We start from the raw sequence: 20,578 nt of genomic DNA on the forward strand, positions 1-20,578 counted from the left end.
AGAGCAGATTTGTGGGTATCTGGAGGGAGCCAATTAATACTTAATTTAAAAATAGTTAAAGGAAGGGGTACTACTCCAAATTTTAGACGATACAAAAATATAATTCTTTAAATTTTACGAAAACACGATAACACAACAAAATCAAAGTGAAAATGCTTTCTCCCTGTCAAATTTTTGTTAATTGGCAGCACTGAAAATTAATGCGAATTTGGATCTTCTCCCATATACACGGAACCTTAATGCGCATTACTGCGAGATCATCCACATATTTAAAACGTTTTAAAATAATGCGAATTAGGAACGCTGAAACGGTTAACGGGTGTCTACACATGCGTTTTATCTTAATTCTCATTTCGCTAATGCACATTAACGGTTTTGTGTAGACGTGGTAACTGTATCGATACTTTTACTACCAATTTATGTGCATTCCTAAGGTGAAATGATAGTGGCGGTAACAGATAAATCACGTTTTTAACATAAATACCGAGTTAGAGAGAGTGAGAGACAGTGGACGAAAAATCGATCGGAATTGTTTTAGTTGGTAAATAAAATTTAAAAAAGTTTGTTGATAAAATATAATATGGTTGTTTTTTTTTTAACAAATAAGCGAGTTTGAGTTGAAAACACTAATAGGTACTGTATTGGAGCAGAAGATAACAACTATAGATACAACAATATTTCTAAACAATAATAATTTAAAAAAAATGGTAAATCCAATGCAAAAATTAAATAAATATTCGATTAAATATATGTATGTACTATCCTTCATAAACGAAATTTTAAAAATGAAATATATGATTTATTCAAAAATAGAAAAAAGTTTTATTTATTTAAAAATTTTTGCCGCTGGAATATCTGACAGATATGAAAGTTGAATATTCCTTGCATATCTGATAAATATATGCCACGAATATTGCTTTTGCATATGCGATATTTAGTATGTTTGTGGGTTATTCCAGGTAAGTATATTTCGTCAAATGTCAAGATATAGGTGGAATATTCCGCGGATATAGGGGGTCGTGTGGGATTGTTTTTGCACCAAGTATTATGTATAGGTCATTTTGAAGTAGAATGCAATCCATAATATTGTCAATTTTATAATAGAGTTGTGTATCGTCCGCATATAATAGACTTTTTACGGTCAGTTTATGAGATATCTTACTAATAAATGAAATAAGCCTTGTGCACTACTGAAGTGGCAACGATCTTTGCAGAACTCCCACTATAGGATTCTACTGAAGAAAAAATTAAACATGTGGAAAAGCCGTAAAAATTGTCGAGGAAAATCGGTATAGATTACACCAACTTGTGAATTAGCGTTTATTGATTCCGAAATAAAATCCGTTAAAGAGGGCATATTTGTTATTGTAGATCTACCTTTCACAAAGCGATGTTGTCTAGTATTAATCAGATTTTTCATTAAGGGATGCAAAGCATTCTGCTTTCCTCTGCATTCTGCAAAGGAAAGCAGAATGCAGTACTCGTTCGAAACATTTATAAAAATGATTATTTATTGTTATAGAATGATAATTCGTAATGAGATTTTTATCATATTTTTTATGTACAAGGATATAATTTCAGATGTTTTCCAAAGGTCAGGAAAGTATTCATGCTTTAACGCTAAATTAAAAAGAAAAGTCAATGGTTAAACAAAAGCATAAGTTCAGTCATTTATAAAAAAAAGCAAGAGTTTTATTATGAAAAACATTATTTACTGCTCAATTATAAAAACGACGTAAAGCAGTCAATATTTCAAATCAAGAAACGCCATACTCGTCCAAAAAAGGCAAAATTCTCGAATGGGAAAAAAACACACTCAAACTCGACGCTTTGCGAAAAATTCAACAGAGTGGTAGAGAGAGAGAAGGGAAAGACGCCCCCGCACGTACGTACGTCATCGACGCCTCTCTCAAGACGCCCAGAAAAAAACGACGCCTGTGCCGACGCCGCGACGCAGTCAGTGCCGACGAATTAAACACCAAATAGCCAGTCGCAGATCTCGACTCGCTATACCGCCAACTTAGTAGGTTAGTACCCAAAAAAAAAAAATTGTGAAAAAAATTCCTAAAAAAATCTCTTATTTTATGGTGTTGGTTTCTTGGTAAAAAAAAACAAATTGTTTGGTTACTTTTTTTCAACCCCAAAAACCGTAAGTATTTTGTGTGTCCACCAAACGAACCTCCCAAGGTTAATCAGCTAAGGAACTACAAGTTCTTGGTTTACTTTAAAAAAAAAGTGCGTTTCAGGAACTGTAATATTGTACACTTAATCGAACTAAAGTGTTTATGTAATGCCGTTCTATATTTATCTGTCCTTTTTCTATACATATAAGTTGCGTCAAGTGGCAATATTTTTAGATAGTGTCACAGTTCTTGAATGATTTTTCTAGGTTAAAATTGGCGTTTATACCATTTTTTTTTTTAAATTTCATCAATATATAAGAAAAGTAGAGATTTCACGCTATAATTAGAAAATGCATCAATAATTTCATATTTTTTAATTAAATGCCAACAAAAATTATAATTTTCTTATTTTTCTCAAATATGTTGAAATTTCATTAATATTTCAGAAAATAAGAAATTGGAATTTGTATCCAGTTAAGTTATGCATAAAAATTCGCATTATTTTAAATCATTTTTTGGATTGTTCCTCTAATTTTCAAATTATTGTAATGTTACACTCTTTATTCATTACTCGACATAAATAAGCTTCAGTTATAGATTTTACGTTAAAATAAGAAAGTGTGAGTCATGTCCAATTAAGTTATGCACAAAAATTAGTTGTTCGCAAGATTTTTTCACTTCTGGGTGACACTTATCTCTCATTATAATTAATTAGGCTGAAATTAATGGTTTTTTTCCCTAGATGTGGGAGCTCTAAATATTAAAAAAAATTAAGAATATAAAATATTTGATACTAAATTATGCACAAAAATTAATTGTAATTATTCAAAAAATTATAATTTAGCAGAAAGTCGTGAAGAGAAACTACCAAAGAATATACAAAAAAATGCTTTAAAGAATTTTTTTTTTAATTCTTATGCAAAAATTTTCATTTCACGTTAGTGGTTTTGGAAAAATTTTTCTTTAAAAATTAAAAAACTACTTCAACTGCCTGAAAGAGCTAAAATATGATTTCAACTGACTAAGAAAGAGAGAGACATACTAAATTTACTTCCTGCTAAATTCATAATAATTTTTTAAAATTTCTTCCAGGCAGTAAAAGTTCTGCCAAAGTTTTATTTTTGTTTACTGCCTGACCTAAAATACCTGAGAGAAACAGACTAAAATTACTCCTTACTAATTTTTTTTCCAGACAGCAATTTATTCAACTGCCTAAGAAAATGTTCATAAATGACGTCAACATCCTGGATAATAGAATTAGATTTGAGACGTAGCTTTTGTGTACAAAAAATACTTAATTAAATACATAAGACACGACAAAATATATATAGCTAAGTATTTTATATACATATATAATATACATATTTTTTTTAAATGCGAAAAATATCCTCAGGATCTATTTTCGAACTGACCACGGCCGCTGCTCGACTGCGGATCCCGATACTCTCTCGCTACAAAAATAGTCAGGGGGATACGAAACCGTTATGTAAATTTATTATGTTAGCGAAATTTTATACCGTTTTCGCTTTTGGCAACGTTTCGAGACATTTTTCACCATATGAATGAACATTTTTTAGCTCTATAATCATGTCACGTCATTAACATACCAAAAAGAGGCATAAAAAATTAAAATTTAATCAATACTTACGAAGTGTAATAATCATTATCAGTTAAGTTATGCACAACATTAATTGTTTGTCAAATTTTTTAGTAAATAATTTTTGTTCAATTAAATATTGACAGCTCATGTAAGACGTTTACGTACAATAAGCATTCATTTATAGTGTGATTTCAGTTTAATTTCTGAACTTTGAATCTTTGAGGTCACCTAATTCAAAAATCTAATACTATAACATATCTACCAAGACTAGTTGAATTAAGAGACCTATTTTATTAACCGAAACTGGGTTAAAATTTGAGTAATCTATAGGATACAATGTAAAATGTTACAAGTGTTTCTATGCTATGAAAAGTCAGTAAAAATATGAAAAACGTCATATTAAACCTGGAAGGCTCTATCCCGATAAAAATGCTAAACAATTGCACCATTCAAGTTGAATATCAATGTCAACATTCAGTATGGAAAGCCATACTGAATATCCTACTCTGATCCTATCTGATTTAAAAATCGTCAACTTTTCCAAAAATCTAAAAGTGGAAAATTTACTTTGATACTGTTTGTTATTGGTGCTCTCACATAATTATTATTGTAATAATATTTTAGGGTAATTTTTTAATTCTTAGAAGCAGATTTTTTGTAAGCTACTTCAGATATTTCTAATCAAATCATGACTTGAATAATTAAAAAAAACTGCCTGGTAAATGTTAACAATGATTTCAACTGCCTAATTAGCCTACTTCTGTCTCTTTCAGGTAGTTGACAAAATTATTGATTCCCTAGATTGTTGAATTCATTCAATAATTTGTCCAAGCAGTTAAAATATTTTTTTATTCAACTGCTTGGTAAATTATTTCTTTAAGACTTTGCTTGGAACATGAAAAAAAAACGTTATTTCAACTATCTAAAAATTAAAAAATCAATCTACCTAGAAATATAGGATTTATCTAACCCCTTTAACGGCCTGGAAACATTAAAAAAAATCATTACCAGGTAGTTTATTCTTTAAGGAGTAATTTAACTGTTTTCGTCTCTCTCAGGCAGTTGACAAAATTATTGATTTTCCGGGTTATTGAAACCATTCATTCCAGGCAGTTGAAATATTTATTTAATGGCAAGACTTTGTGTGGAAGAACAATAAGAAAATTATTTTACGTGCCTGGAATAAACTCTACCTTTCAATAATTAGTCGCCTCTGGTTTAGGCACTGAACCTCTTCAACTACCTGAAACCAAAACAAAAAATTATTTCAACTGCCTGGAAGAATTATATTATTATTTAACATTATCAGGTGTTCGTTAAATCAGGTATTCATTAAATTCGTTCATTCAATTAACCGCAACTTCTAGGTGGTTCAAGTGATTTTTAAGGTATTTTTAGGCACTGAACCTCTTCAACTGCCTGAAAGAAGTAAATAAATCTTTCGACAGCTGGGAATTTCGGATCATTTATTAATTTTTCCAGGTATTTGAACCAATTTTTTTATTTAAAAGATTTGCCTAAAAGAATTAAAATAAAATAATTTCAATTGCCTCAAATTTTTTTAAAATTCTTTAATTCAATTAACTGCCTCTTATAAGCAATTGCAGTTACATATATAAAAAAATTTCAAAGCAAGTTGAGGACTTTTTAAGCATTTCTAAGCAGTGAATTCTTTCAACTGCTAGATGAAACAGAAAAATGATTTCAATTGCCTGGAAGAATTATATTAAACATAACCAGGTGGTTTATCCTTTACAAAGTAATTTTGTCGGTTTCCATCTCTCTCAGGCAGTTGACGAAATTCTTGATTTCCCAGGTGGTTCAAATCATTCATTAATTCTTCCAAGCAGTTGAAATATTCTTCTATTTGCAAGACTTTGTTTGGAAGAATAAAAAGGAAATTAATTTAATTGCCTGGAATAAATTCGCCCATTCAATTAACTGCCACTTCTATGTAGTTCAAGTGATTTTTAGGCACTGAACCTCTTTAACTACCTGGAAGAAGTAAACAAATACCAGGTGGTTTATCATTTACGAAGCCATTTTTTCTGTATCTCTCAGGTTGTTGACGAAGTTCTTGATTTCCCAGGTAGCTGAAATCATTCATTAATTCTTACAAGCAGTTGAAATATTCTGAAAAGAAAATTAATCTAATTGCCTGGAATGAATTCGCCCACTCAATCAACTTTCTCTTATATTTTGTGATTTTTATTGTTTTATTTGAGTGATTTTTAACGCATTTTTAGGCACTGAACCTCTTCAACTGCCTGGAAGAAGTAAACAAGTAATTCATTACCCTAGAATTTTAGATCGTTTATTAATTTTTCCAGGTATTTCAAATGTTTTTTTTATTTGAAAGATTTTTCCTCTAAGAATTAAAAGAAAATTATTTCAACTGTTTATAAAATTTTCAAATCAATTTCTAGGAAGAATTAAAAAAATATTTTAAATGCCTGAAAATTAAAAAAAAACTACCATTTCATTAATTACCTCTTCTAGGTAGTTTAGCAATTCTTTCAATAATTTTCTAAATAAGCCTCTTCAAATATTTCAACTACTGAAAGAATTTTAAAAAAAACATGATCAGGTAGTTTATCCTTTACGAGTTAATTTAGTCTGTTTTTCTGCAGTTGATAATATTAATGGTTTTTAAGGCTGTTAAAATCATCCATTAATTGAAATATTCTTCTATTCGTAAGACTTTGGAATAAGAGAAGGAAAAATAAAAAGAATAACAGGAAAATTATTTTAATTGTCTACAATAAATTCCACCATTTAATTGATTTCCTTTAGGTCGTTCAAGTGATTTTTTACGGCACTATACCTCTTCAACTGTCTGGAAGAAATGATTATTTTTTACTAAATATTGGATTTGAATTTATAATAAATTCTTGACTTCAACTGCCTGAAAGAAATTGAAAAAATGTGTCAGCAAAAATTTATTTCTTGAATTTTATGCCTGAAAAAATCCTGGTAATGTAAACTTAGATCAAAATCATAAGAAGAAGCTGTAGTCCGAATTTTACCAAATGACATCTCTATCCATGAGACATCCGGCTAAAAGCAGCAACAAACAACACAAAAATAGATTCTGCGATGGCATTCCGATGGCATGTGTTACTCGCCTTATTTACTCACTCTGTATTGAATCCTTATGATAAAATAACCGAACTCTAGAATATGAAAATAGACTGGAACTGAAAATAAAACAGAAGTGGTAAAACAAGGATCGATGACTATAAACCGTTTGAGTTTATCGCGAAAATTTCACGGATGGAATTTTAATTGAAAACAAACCGGCGTAAACGTCATGGGATCGCGCATTTTATGATTTTACTAGTGGCAACTATTTATAAATCGGATTTCGCCAGTGTTGGGATATCATAACCTACATTCGATTGCGGATTTTATTTTTCTATCTGAATTGGATATAATATGGTCTAAACCAGTTGGAAAAATTATCGAATTTGCTTTGGAAATTACTTGAACCGCCTAAAAGGTATAATTAGGTCATTTTTTCAAGCAATTGAAGTCTTGATTTGAAAGCAGGGTAAGCAAGACCGTTTGAGCTGCAAGCCTGGAAGATTTTAATGAAAAACCTTAAAAATGCATGGAAAAACGAGAAGTTTGACAGTCATAACATGATTTTGACGTGACAAATCGAAAGTTGACAGAGGGGAATTAGTAAACACGGAACATTAAGCTTCATTCTGACTACGGCGAACTTCGCGTATTTTTGGCAGAATTTGTCAAATCCAGATTTAAAAATATTCGTGGCGAGAAATTTCAACTTTTCTGCGATGCTGATGTTTATCATGAGAAATATCATAATCTAGAATTATTTGTTGATGTTTTTTTTTTTTTAACTAAACTAAACGTTCTAATAAAGAATAAAGCAACACAGTAAAGAAGATGCATAAAGCTATTTACAAATAGAACACCAATAATTTCACCTTTTTGGATTTGGTCTATTTCATCCCGACACTTAAAGCTATTAAATAAAACAATAGAGCGCATGTAACAATGTTTCCCCTGGAAAGTTTTATGTTTAGCCCGTTTATACGGTGCCAACGGTGCGAACACCAAAAAGTAAAAACTAACGGAAAACGCGTTCTTTATAACGGACACTACTTTGCTCAATACGTAAAGCAGATTAAAGTTTACGTACTCTCTGTCCACCCGTTTCTTTACTAGTTTTTCCAGTTTGTGTTACAACAGTTACTGTTAGCCGTTTACATTTACAAAAAGATAATTTAGTGATAAATGCTCATCTTTACTATAATTATTATTTACGAAGATATTATTATGTTTTTTTTAATTCATATGTTTCATAAAGACCTGCCACCTTCTGGAGTCTCTTCCTCAGTCTGCTGTATCTGAAAATGTTTGCACATGGAGCTAATTTTAACCATTTTTTAATAAATGTCACAATTAATCTATAAAACACCAGACATTATTATTTATGGCTTTACATAATGTACTTTATGTTACTTGAGTATCACCATCTAGGTCTTCGTATTCCATTATTGATTATTGTTCCTGTACTTTGTTATTTACGTTAGTTTTTGCACAGAGCACACACACCACAAAAATCTTTGAATAAAAAACAACCGTTTATTGTTTTCTATTTAAAGGTTGAAATAAACAGATCATAACATAACAATGAAAAAACTGACTATTTATGACAGCTGACCAAGGCCAAAATGACGAAAGGTTAATAGCCACTATTTCTAAGGGGCGTCCAATATTCGGTCGAAATAATGTTCCTAATTAATCTACTGTGAAAAAAGTAATCAACAAATTCGGTTCTGTTAGTGATGTGAAACACATGATACGAGATCGTAGAGGTCGTTCAAAAGAAAACATCACAGCAGTTCACGAGAGTGTGACAGAAAGGCCAGAGACTTTCGTCATCAAGCAAAAGAATTGGACATTTCAACACGGAGTCTTCAACGAATTCTTACTAAAAAGTTACTATAGTTTTGTGTCTTGTAATTTACCGCTGCATTCCTATAAAACTCAACTGACTTTTCCCAGCAGACCATGAACAGCGAAGAGAATTCACCAATTGAATCCTTGAGTAACCTGGTGATTTTGCAAACAAAGTTATTTTCAGTGATGAGGCCCATTTTCACCGCGATGGTCTCGTTAATAGGCAAAACTGTCTCATTTGGGGCTTAGAAAATTCACGATTGATTCATCAGAAAGCAATGCATCTATAAGGTATCACTGTATGGTGTGCATTGTGGTCTGGCGGAATAATTTGACCGTTTTTCTTCGAACATGAAGAAGGTAATGCAGTAACGGTGAATGGAGAACGTTATCGTGCTATACTACCACAGTCTCTTGTGCTTCATTTGGAAATATCCACGATGTTGCACGAGTTTGCTCTTGGTCCTGTCATTTCCCGATTTTGTGACCAGAATTGGCCTCCACACTCTAGCGATTTAACGCCTTTAGACTTTTCGGTATGGAATTATCTTAAGTCACAATAAATTTGTGAAATAAGCCTGCAACCATCGAAGCATTGGAAGCCAAAATTAGACGCTGTATCAACGAAATACCACTATATATATACAATATATATGCTGGTATTTAGTACTGCATTGATTTTGATAATTTTTTGACGAATTTTAGGCCGTTTTATTGTCATCATTTTTTCATATCGAAACTATAAAAATTTCTAACGGAATTGTTATTATACAGGGGTTAATAAAAACTCGACTTACTCCAAACTTTTGAACACCCTGTGGAAAAAATTCACAACCATATATTGATTCTTTTTGCTGCATTTTTAGACCTCATCTTTTCTCAACAACTTGTTTTTTGATTCATTTCGATATATATATTCCTAAAGAAAAAACACTGGCTTAAAGGAAACAATGCAATAAGGCTTTACAAAAAATAAAAAAAAAATATGGTTAACGGCGGCATTAAGATTTATTATTATTTTCTAAAATCGGGTTTTCTCTCACGAGCTTGAATAACAACATGGATTCAATTTAAGAAGCAATCGCATTTTGGGGTATTTGTTGCCACTCGTTTGTCAGTACTTCTTCTAACGCAGCCTTTTATAATTTTATTTAGCAACTTTTTATTAACCCCTGTATAACAGCAAATCAGTTGTAAATGTTTGTTGCTTCGATATGAAAAATTATAATAATAAGACGGCCTAATAGACTCAGCAAAATAATATTAAAATCGATGCAATACTCAAAAACTTATTAAGGATTGAATTTGAACCAAATTTTCGTTGTCCGGTTAATTTTGCTGGTCAGTTTTTTCCCTAGCAAAGTATTTCAATATTTTGCTACACAAAGCCATGGTTTATTGAACGTTGAAATCTTGCGCTCTGATTGAAATTGTAAATGTTGTTTACTAATGCTTACATTGCCAAAAAAACACTTATATAGGCCAATATTCATTAAATTAAATTTAAGCATCCTTAACTAACTTAAAAACTAAAGTAATTATTAATATGTCGTATAATACAACAATAAAATGCAAGGACGTTGCAGTAACAGACATACATAGACTGATGCCAAAGCAGTTAAAACAATAAATGAGAATTAAATTTAAAAAAAAAACAAGACTAAATAAAAATTAGGTACAATAAATGTAACAACAATAAATAAAATAGTTTTTAATTGTAATGGGACACAACAGTTAAAATTCGTGTGTTTGAAAAACTCGTCTAGGCTGTAGAAGGCTTTATTGACTAAAAGAGACTTGGCGTTTCTTAAAAGTAACTCAAAATTAATAACTTAAAGTAACTTAAAATAATAAAATAACTAAAAAATAACTTAATAAAATAACTTAAAATAATAACTTAAAAGTAACTCAAAGGTAACCCGGAAACAAGATCTTGTTTGTTTCTGGTATTATGGGAATGTTCCTGTTCATGAGTCTTATTGAAAAATATCGTTTTTAATATAAAGGAGACTTTCAAGAATAAAGTCTGAAGGAAGATTCAAAATCCCTAGGGCAATAGAAGCAGGCCTAATAGGCAAGATCCGCGACAATCCTAACGGCTTTACGTTGCAAGGAGAACACTCTAGAAGCCCCCGGACTATATCCCCACACAACAATCGCATAATATGTGAGATGGCAGTGACATAAGAAATAGTAAGCCTATGGTTAAATGATAGTGGAGAAACACTGTTTGTCAGACCTCTTAACAAGAATATATTCCTTTCCAATTTCGCGATGCAAGAATCAGCATGAGCATTCCATCTTACCTTTGGCTCTAGGTAGGCGCCAAGAAATTTAACATGTTCACTATTACATCATAATGTTTATCTCAGGAGAACAACTAAACTTTCTTAGTGCATAATTTAATGATGTTTTACAAGATTCTCAACAATAACTGAAAGTTACTGTTAAAATTTTTCTCTTGTTTCGGAAAACAGACGAAGAGGAAAAAGAAGAATAATGTTTTATTGAACACTGAATCCTTGTTCTTATTGAAGCACCCTTTATACAATTTCCTAGTTTTTTTTTTTAAATTTCTAGGCAGTTGATTAAACTTAATTTGAAATCGATCAAATCTGTTTCAAGGAATTAAAAATTGCCTCACTGGAAAAATTTTAAAAATGATTTTGACTGTCTGGATAAAGGAACCTGCCAGTAAGTCTTTTTAAGCTCTTGTCCAGGCAATTGAAATCTTGAATTAATATTTGACAAAAATCAAGTTTCTCAACAAAATCTTTTTTAAAAAATGGCCTCAACTGCCTGGAAGAAAAAAAAATTAGTCTGTCTGCCTGTATAAACGAAATACCTTTGGCTAATTATCTTTTTAAATTCTTTTCCAGGTAATTAAAAGCCTAATTTAAAATTTGAAAAAAATCAACAAAATCTTTTCCAAAAAATTAAAAAATGGCCTTAAATGCCGGGCAAAATAAAAAATTAAGCTTGAATGCTTGCCCGGAAAAATATATTAAAAAGTGCTAAAATGTATTAAATACATCTAAAAATCTGGCCTCTCCAAGACACCTATAAAAAACCTATAAAACGCAGAAATATTTAATTATATCCGATCCAAGGAATTTCACAGCATTTTGACGGTACAAACCCGATTCGACTAACCCAACAAAAAATGTTTACAATTTGGATCTCGATTAACCTTTCTAGAACGACTCCAAGAATATATACTCCAAAATCAGAAAGAGAGATAGAGCCAAGTTACATACACACGATTTAAAGTTATTTAAATTCTTTAAGGAAGAGACTTGTGTTTTTGGACAAGACCAACATCTTCTTCTTCTTCTTCTTCTTCTTCTTCTTCTTCTCTAGCCTATATCTATCCACTCCTGAATGTAGGCCTCTTCCAGTGCTTTCCATGTTTGTCTATCTAGGGCAGTTTGGAGCCAGTTTCTCCTTGCTATTCGTTAGATGTCGTCCCGCCACCGCGTTGGTGGTCTTCCCGCATTTCTTTTTGTGGCTCTTGGGCGCCATTGCATGATTTTGTTAGTCCATCTAGATGAGTCTTGCCTTGCAACGCGACCTGCCCATCTCCATTTTAGTTCGGCTACTCTTCTCATAACATCCGTTACCTTTGCCCTTCTTCGAATCTCATCGTTTCTAATGTGGTCTCTTAAGCTAGTTCCCAGCATGGCGCGCTCCATGGCTCTCTGGATTGTTCTGAGTCTTTCTGCGCTCCTCTTTGTCAGTGTCATCGTCTCCAGTCCATACGTTGTAACGGGTAATATGCAAGCCTCGTAGACTTTTCGCTTAAGATTAATTGGGATGCTTTGGGATTTTAAATTGTATCCTAGTCTTCCGAATGCTGCCCAGCTAAGTCTTGTTCTCCGGGATATTTTGGCTGTTTGGTTTTGTTTTCTCAGTCTGACAGTGTGGCCCAGGTATATGTATTCCTCGACGTTTTCGAGAGCGTGGCCTTCTATAGTTATTACTGTTTGTTCGTTGGTCATTATTTTGGTCTTGTTTAGATTCATCTTGAGTCCGATTTGTTTTGATGTTATCTTTTAGCTCGTTGATGTCATCACTAATGACAACAATATCATCAGCAAATCGAAGGTGACTTAGTCGAGCTCCATCTACGTTGATACCTTTATTTCCCCATGGCAGCTTTTTAAACGAGCTTTCCAGTGCCATCGTGAAGAGCTTAGGGGATATGGTATCTCCTTGGCGGACCCCCTTTTCTATCTTGATCTTATTTGTTGATGCTTCTTCGTTGATGGTCACTTGTCGTGTTGCGTTGTCGTAGATGTGTTTTATAAGTTTGGAGTATCTTGTGTCAATTCTTGCCTCGTCCATTGCGTTCAGGATAGCCCAGGTCTCGACAGAATCGAACGCCTTCTCGTAATCGACGAACGCCATGTGCATAGTTATGTTATACTCGGAGCATTTCTCTATTAGAGTACGGACGGTTTGTAGATGGTCATTTGTACTAAATTCCTTTCTGAATCCTGCTTGCTCGACTGGTTGATAGAAGTCAAGTTTATTTGTCAGCCGGTTGGTCAAAACTTTTGTGAGAAGCTTGTACAAGTGTGAAAGAAGACTGATTGGTCGATAGTTTGCAATATTGGTGTTGTCCCCTTTTTTGAAGATTAAAACAACCTCGGCATTTTGCCAAGATTCCGGTATTTTCTCTTCGCTAATACATTTGTTTAAACGGAGACAAAGGGCATGCTCAAGCGCTGCTTCTCCCATTTTTAGCATCTCAGCGGTAACGCGGTCTTCTCCAGGTGCTTTCCTATTTTTCATTTGTTTCAGGGCCTTTCTTAGTTCGCTTCTGTTTACTTCTGGTATATCTTCGGATCCAACGTTCCGAATTTCTTGCCAGGCGATGTTTGGTTTAGGCAGGGTTGATGTATACAAGTCCTTGTAGAAGTCTTGAATGACATTTATTACACCTTGTCTATCTATAACCGTTTCCCCATTTTTATTTTTTATTTTAAAAAGTGTTTTCCTTCCTCCAGGCATATTTGACCTGACTTTCATGTTTGAGTTTTTTTCAATAGCTTTTTCTATTATGATTATTATAAGACCTAAGAAAAGACCAACATACCCCCACCAAATCTTTGACATATCAACCCACATCTCTTCTTCATTAGAAGTTTCTTTTTCTTTTTCTTGAGAAAGTTTGTTTTCTTGGCTTTTCTGCTTTTAATTATAATTAGTATACAATACATCTTGTTTACAAATTGAAGGTTAAATCACTAAATAAAACCCATTTATACAATATACTAACAGTATTTACAAACATAACGGATTTTAAAAATCTATGCGTGTTGGTTATCTACGAGGACCTATTCTAATTAATTTCTTCTTATATTTAAAGTTACATCTTATGTTATAAATAATATTTGTACTTTTTTGTATTGAACATGTAAATATTATAAGTTAGCAATCAAAAGATACCCAACAAGAAAACTACTTTCCAATATCCACTGACCTATTTTGTGTTTGACAACCTTAAATGGTTTATTCCTAATGAAGTCAGGCAATACATTGTAAACCGTATAACTAACCAGTATAACTAATATGCCTCTGAGTTGCAGAATTTCTGGAGAATGTCAATGTTAGATTTTGGTTCTTGGCATTACGAGTATTTTGATTATGCGTTATTATTTGTCTGTAATACTGAGTATTAAGCATAAAGCGTATTACAGCCTTTATGTATAACTGTTCTAATGTCAACAGTTTACTCTCCTGAAAGAGTAGGTTTGTGGAAAATCTTTTATTCTTAAACATCATGATCTTTATAATGTATTTTTGAGCTACAAAGAGGTTAGAATTTGTTATTTTACTTACTGCACTGCCCCATACTATTATTCTATAATTTATAATTGATTCAACCAATGAATAATAAATCATTTTTAATATTTTAGGGGTCAAAACATTTCTAAGCTCATAAAATTTATAAATGAGTTTTCTAATCTTTTTTGTGATATAATCGACATGTGTTTTCCAGTTAAGATTTTCATCTAGAAAAAATACTAGTAGGAAGAGTTCTTGCAGTTAACCCAATTCATCAAATCTTGAAATGAAGAGTCCAAGGGCAAAAAGAGAGATCGGAGATCTTAAATGAAGCTAAATAACGTTTTATCCTACAAAAAATCAAAAATTGCGTAACTGACAAATTCAACCTCGCAATGGTTAAAAATAGAAAAAAAAATGGCGCAGAATGACGCGTAATAACGATCGAACAGATCTATCTATACAGATCTATTCATCACCAAAATAGTCCGCCGACGCCGACCGTCGCGACGCATCAATATGCCGCCGCTAAATTTCGAAATTTACACTTGTTTAACCTATTTTGTTGCTATCGTTTTAGTTGGGGTCTACATCGCTGTCATTTGTTAATTAATTGTATCTATCAGTAAACTGAAAAGTGGAATGAATTATTTATTTTATTTTTTTTTCCAGACGAACGACCAAGTGAGCAAATAGAAGAGTAGCCGACGAAGAAGCAACAAACGACGACAAAATGTTTAAGAACCACCTTGAAATGATCAGTCTCAACGAGACCCCCTCGAAAAAGGCCAAGTTTTGGCAGTCCTTTGTCAGGTCCCTTAAAGGTAAGACTTTTTCATTATTTGACCTAAATCTTGACTTATCCAGTATCTGGATCAATATCATGAACTCTTGAGAATATTTTTAGGAAATAATTAGAATATTCTTAATTAGTCTTTAACTAAGAACATCTTCGAATATTTTCATAATGTTTTACATTAACATAGTCGAGTTCATGAGGATGAATTTGCGAGAAGAAACGTGATTCTTAAATGCACTTAGAACACGTTCTTTCACGCTCTTTATTGATCTTATCAATAAAAGAGCATTTCTTTTCCAATAATTTAATATATGAACGTTTTATTGTATCTTAAAAAATTTCTAAGTAAGAGGCACTTTTATCCAGCAAGATTCAAGAGTCACTTGATATTTGTGTTTAGGAGATACATCAAGACTTATTTTTTACATTTTTGGGCATAACTCAGATGCCACTTAGTTCCACAATTTCTTCACATTTATATACATAGGTTTCTGAGGGCATAAACGAGGTTATTAGTTAATTATTTAGGGCCTTATCGGTGAAACAAAGTCTGATTCAAATTCTAAATATATTTACGGAACTTTCATAAAACATTTATCAAGTTTTATGGCGATATTGGGTGACTGCTCTTAAGGTTTGCCTAAAAAAGATCCAGTTACTGGAAAAAATGCTAGACCACCTGTAAATCACTGACCCTATTGTGTCTTTCCTACTGCATCTTTGTTTCACTCATTATCAGAAAAGTTCCATATTGTCCGGTATCTATTTATATAAAGAACAGAAAAACTCTAAGGCCCGGTTATACAAGCAGTGGTTCAACTTAAGTTCTACTAAACTGCAGTTCTTCGTTGAACGTAGTTCAGAGGTTTGTGTGTTGTTCCAGTACAAGTTTAGTTAAACTAGGTTTTATTTAAAGTCTGCAATGGCCACATAAAAAAGAACACAAAAAATACCGTAAACTCCGAAGTGTTTTTCGCTTGCCAAACCGTTTGGGTCTGCTTATTTGAGATGGAGAAAAAAATTAGGGCACGCAATTTGTCTGTGAGAGAAGAAAAGGTTCTTATTAATTTAATAAAAAAATACAAGGAAAGCATAGAATGTAAGAAAACGGATCACAACCATAATGAAATTAAAGCAGAGGCCTTGGAGAAAATTTAACAGTGTTCTCGGAGAGCCCCTTAACTGTTACATTTCTAACAAAGTATGAGAATATAAAAAAAAAGAGCCAAGCAAAAATGTATAACAATAACTGCAAGCGAGAGTGATATCCATGAAATTCAAATATTAGGGAGCCAACTTACAGGACTAACATCAAAATATGACATTGATGCTACTGCAGGTTTTTTAACTTGTTTTAAATCATTTTCAATCTTAAATATTGTAAAATGTTTAGAATCAATTGTTATTCGGGTTGAAAGGAAAAATGCTGACGATATTCTATCTAAAATCTAAAAGTATTTTTAAAGTCTATGAATAGGGTAATTGAACTAATACAAATCATCATACTTGTCCGTAACCGATGAAATTTGTTCAGACATCCTATGAATCTTACAGCTTTTCCAACCTAAAACTAGCCTTAAATTCTTTATCATCCTAAATGTTCAAATGATCCGGTCTATCCCTGTACACCTGTGATGATCTAGGGTGTACAATTTTATTTACTTATTCCAGAAAATTTTCATCATCCGTAATATCTTTCCAAATAGGATCCATTTTTATATTTATGGTTTGTAAACTAAACCTAGGGTACCTAGTAACTAATAAATTAGCACCTTACCAAACACAATAATTATTGAAAGGTGGCTGTATTTACATAAGTAAAAAATATCAAAATGGTATACTAAATATTAATTTAATCTCAAAAATTTGCTTGAACTCCCTTTGAACGCTCCAAATTGGACGTTCAAGATGAACCGCAGGTTATCGTTTGAACCAACATTGTACAACGGATTAATTCCGCTGAACCGGAGATCTTTATGAACTGTTGTTGATCGCCCATTGTACAACCGGGCCTAAATTAAGAGATTTTCATAAAAATATTACCTAAAATGCTATAGGTCCGTAACCCACAGAACAAAAATAAAGAGAAATGCGTGTCACTTAATGATCAGATAGAAATTCCGTTGACAGTTCTATTAACGTTATTTGACAAGGACAAGGGCGATTAAATGGCGATAGGTGGCGTATGGCGGGAAATTTAAACCTGATTTATTGCGCGATATTTGAATTTAAAGTCATTCGCAGAATTACAGAAGTTAAAGAATAGTTTAAATAGAGTTAAACCCTATATTAAGATTAACAAAGCGCTTATCGGTGAAAAATACTTACATTTTATGTGGTAAGGTTGCGAAAGAAAAATAAATGTTAACATTAATGTCCATTACTTACTTTAAGAAAGATCAAATCAACTAAAACATCATTTGGTTTAAATTATTTTTTCAAAAACTGCCTTGTTTAGGACATTAAAAATATTTAGATATTGATACTTATCAATAATTAAAAACTAGAACCGTAAGTATGGCAGCAAATTTTAAATTTAAAAAAAACTAATTTGTCTTTTAAATATTTTAAAATGAATTGAAACAAATGGAACAAAGGGCTTTAAAACACATAAACATAATTACAATACATTCTAAACAAATAGTGTAAAATATAAGCAAGGTACTTAATAATGACTAAATATAATATACAGGGTGTTTCACTTTTTTGTAGCAGGACTTAGATTAAACGATCATTTCTAAATAGTGCATTTAATTGTAAACAAAAATGCCCTCTTGATAGTTTTTCGTAGTCTGACTCCGTTTTCTCCTCAAATTGGGTTGTAAAAATCACTTAAGATTTGAAGATAAATTTATTTCAACCGTCTAATAAATCGCAACATAGAACAATACCACAAATACTTATAACTTATTTATAACAAACAACAGATTACAAGAGCACAACAAACAATTAACAAATTTAAAGAAGGTGTTCGAAATGTGAACCATTTTCTGCTATACATAATTCACATCGACGAATAACCGAACGTGAAATGTTATTTATATTAATTTATTTTAATAATTTGAATAGTGTGTAATAAAATGTAAATGTCATATTAGTATTATCGTGTCAAATTGCAATTGCGTTCTCAAAAAGTGTTATTTGTTTATTTCTTCTTATCGTTTTTGTGTCAAAATGCCATTTATGTTTTCAAATCAAGAGTTAGCGGATATCCACTTTATTTATGGGGTTGCAAATGGAAACTCCGCAGAAGCAGCCCGGGAATATATGCGCAGATATCCGATTAGAAGGCATCCACATCCTTCTGTATTTGTAAGAGTCCATCGACAAATTATTGAGAATGGTTTAGGCAATGTACGAGGAAATCAAAATAATGTAAATTTTCGAATAAAGAGAAATAGGCAACAAATTTTGCGTGAGTTCAACAGAGATCCTACAACAAGTATTAGAAGAGTTTCCGCTGGTTTAGGAATTTCAGCTTCCCGTGTTTACCGAGTGTTAAGACGGGATCATAGAGGTCCTTCATTTGCAGCCTGTTCAGGGATTACAACCAGGAGATGAACAACAAAGAACTGCATTTTGTCGTTGGATTCTTAATGCAGCTAATAATACTCCAGGTTTTTTAAATAACATGTTGTGGAGCAATGAGTCGTGCTTCACTCGGCGTGGAGTGGTCAATTTCCATAATCAGCACATTTGGGTGCATGAAAATCCACATGGAATTCGACCAAGAAACTTCCAGCATGAATTTAGTGTTAATGTCTGGATTGGTATTTATGACAATCGACTTTTTGGACCATATTTTTTGCCACCACAGGTAAATGCTGCAGCCTTCTTGGAATTTTTAGAACGGGAGCATGCGAATATGTGGGAAGATATTCCTTTAAATTTAAGGAGACGGAGTTGGTTCCAGTTTGACGGTTGTCCTGCGCATTATGGGAGAGTTGTGCGAAACTGGTTGGATACCCATTATCCAGAAAGGTGGATGGGTCGTGGAGGGCCAGTAGCGTGGCCTCCACGATCCCCAGACTTAAACCCCTTAGACTTTTCAGTATGGGGATTTTTAAAAGAAAGAGTGTATGCGACACCTGTTCCAACAAGGGATGACCTTATAAATAGAATTAGGATTGCTTGTAATGAAATAGTACCATTTTTAAATAACATTTCACGTTCGGTTATTCGTCGATGTGAATTATGTATTGCAGAAAATGGTTCACATTTCGAACACCTTCTTTAAATTTGTTAATTGTTTGTTGTATTCTTGTAATCTGTTGTTTGTTATAAATAAGTTATAAATATTTGTGGTATTGTTCTATGTTGCCATTTATTAGACGGTTGAAATAAATTTATCTTCAAATCTTAAGTGATTTTTACAAACAATTTGAGGAGAAAACGGAGTCAGATACAAAAAAATATCAAGAGGGCATTTTTGTTTACAATTAAATGCACTATTTAAAAATGATCGTTTAATCGACTTAATCCAGTGGCGTGCTACTTTTTTAGTCACATTAACATTATTAATTAGTCATATCTCCGCCACTGGCCAACGTAGAAACATGACATTATTTACGATTATGACCCTTCATCCTAGAATTGTTTATACCAATTTTGATTTCAATATCTTTGATAGTTCGGATATTAAAAAATAAAAACTTTTTTTTTGGGAAACTTTGACGCCCTGTATCTCAGAAACAAAAAGTTTGACGATCAATATTTATATGAGAAACCTACCTTAAAATAAATTTTTTTAAATACTGTTAATGTCCTGCTACAAAAAAGTGAAACACCCTGTATATACATATGTACAAATTAGTAGGTATGTTTATCAAGGCCAGTGTTAGTTATCAAATTGGAAAAATCAGAGTTGGAGTGTCCGTGAAATAGAACTTGAAAATTGTGATTTTTAAAGATTTTTGTTCTCGAAATGAACTTAGAGCTTTATTATTGATACTTTAATTTAAGCAACATCAATGAATATATCTTGAGATACACTTTGGGTTACACATAGGACCTTTTTCGTATTAGGAGCCTCACTTCGTTTCAATTTTATGTAATCACCATGGTACAGCATCCCATCTAAGTCACACAAGATTATCAGGGTTGTTAAATTTGGAAACACAAGCTCTAAATGCTGTAAATGCTCTAAACACAAGTGTTTAGAGCAATTTACATAACTAGTGACCTTGTTGATGGATTTGACGGCAATTTAAAAAATGTATGACTTCTGTGACTGTTTGGGCAACTACTAATATACAAAGCGAATAACTTAACTGACATGAAGATAAGGAAATGGAAATTCCCAACATTTTGATCGGTTGAGTTTTGAGAGAATTG

The 20,578-nt window shown here is 32.3% G+C and overlaps 1 protein-coding gene across 5 annotated transcripts in view; it reads left to right on the forward strand.

Moving 5' to 3' along the window:
- The first annotated feature begins 1,859 nt into the window (after positions 1–1,859).
- Positions 1,860–20,578, forward strand: part of LOC126738111 (uncharacterized) — a 48,870-nt gene continuing 30,151 nt past the window's right edge. For 3 of the 5 annotated variants that reach the window (XM_050443262.1, XM_050443264.1, XM_050443265.1), the window contains exons 1-2: positions 1,860–2,027; positions 15,118–15,269. In XM_050443262.1, the coding sequence (XP_050299219.1) occupies positions 15,179–15,269 (91 nt within the window). In that variant the 5' untranslated portion in view covers positions 1,860–2,027; positions 15,118–15,178. Of the gene's footprint in view, positions 2,028–14,918; positions 15,061–15,117; positions 15,270–20,578 lie in introns of those variants that run through there. The other 2 variants (XM_050443266.1, XM_050443263.1) reach the window with 2 other exon arrangements.

The sequence above is a fragment of the Anthonomus grandis genome, chromosome 7, assembly GCF_022605725.1.
Source record: "Anthonomus grandis grandis chromosome 7, icAntGran1.3, whole genome shotgun sequence".
Taxonomy (NCBI): Eukaryota; Metazoa; Arthropoda; class Insecta; order Coleoptera; family Curculionidae; genus Anthonomus; species Anthonomus grandis.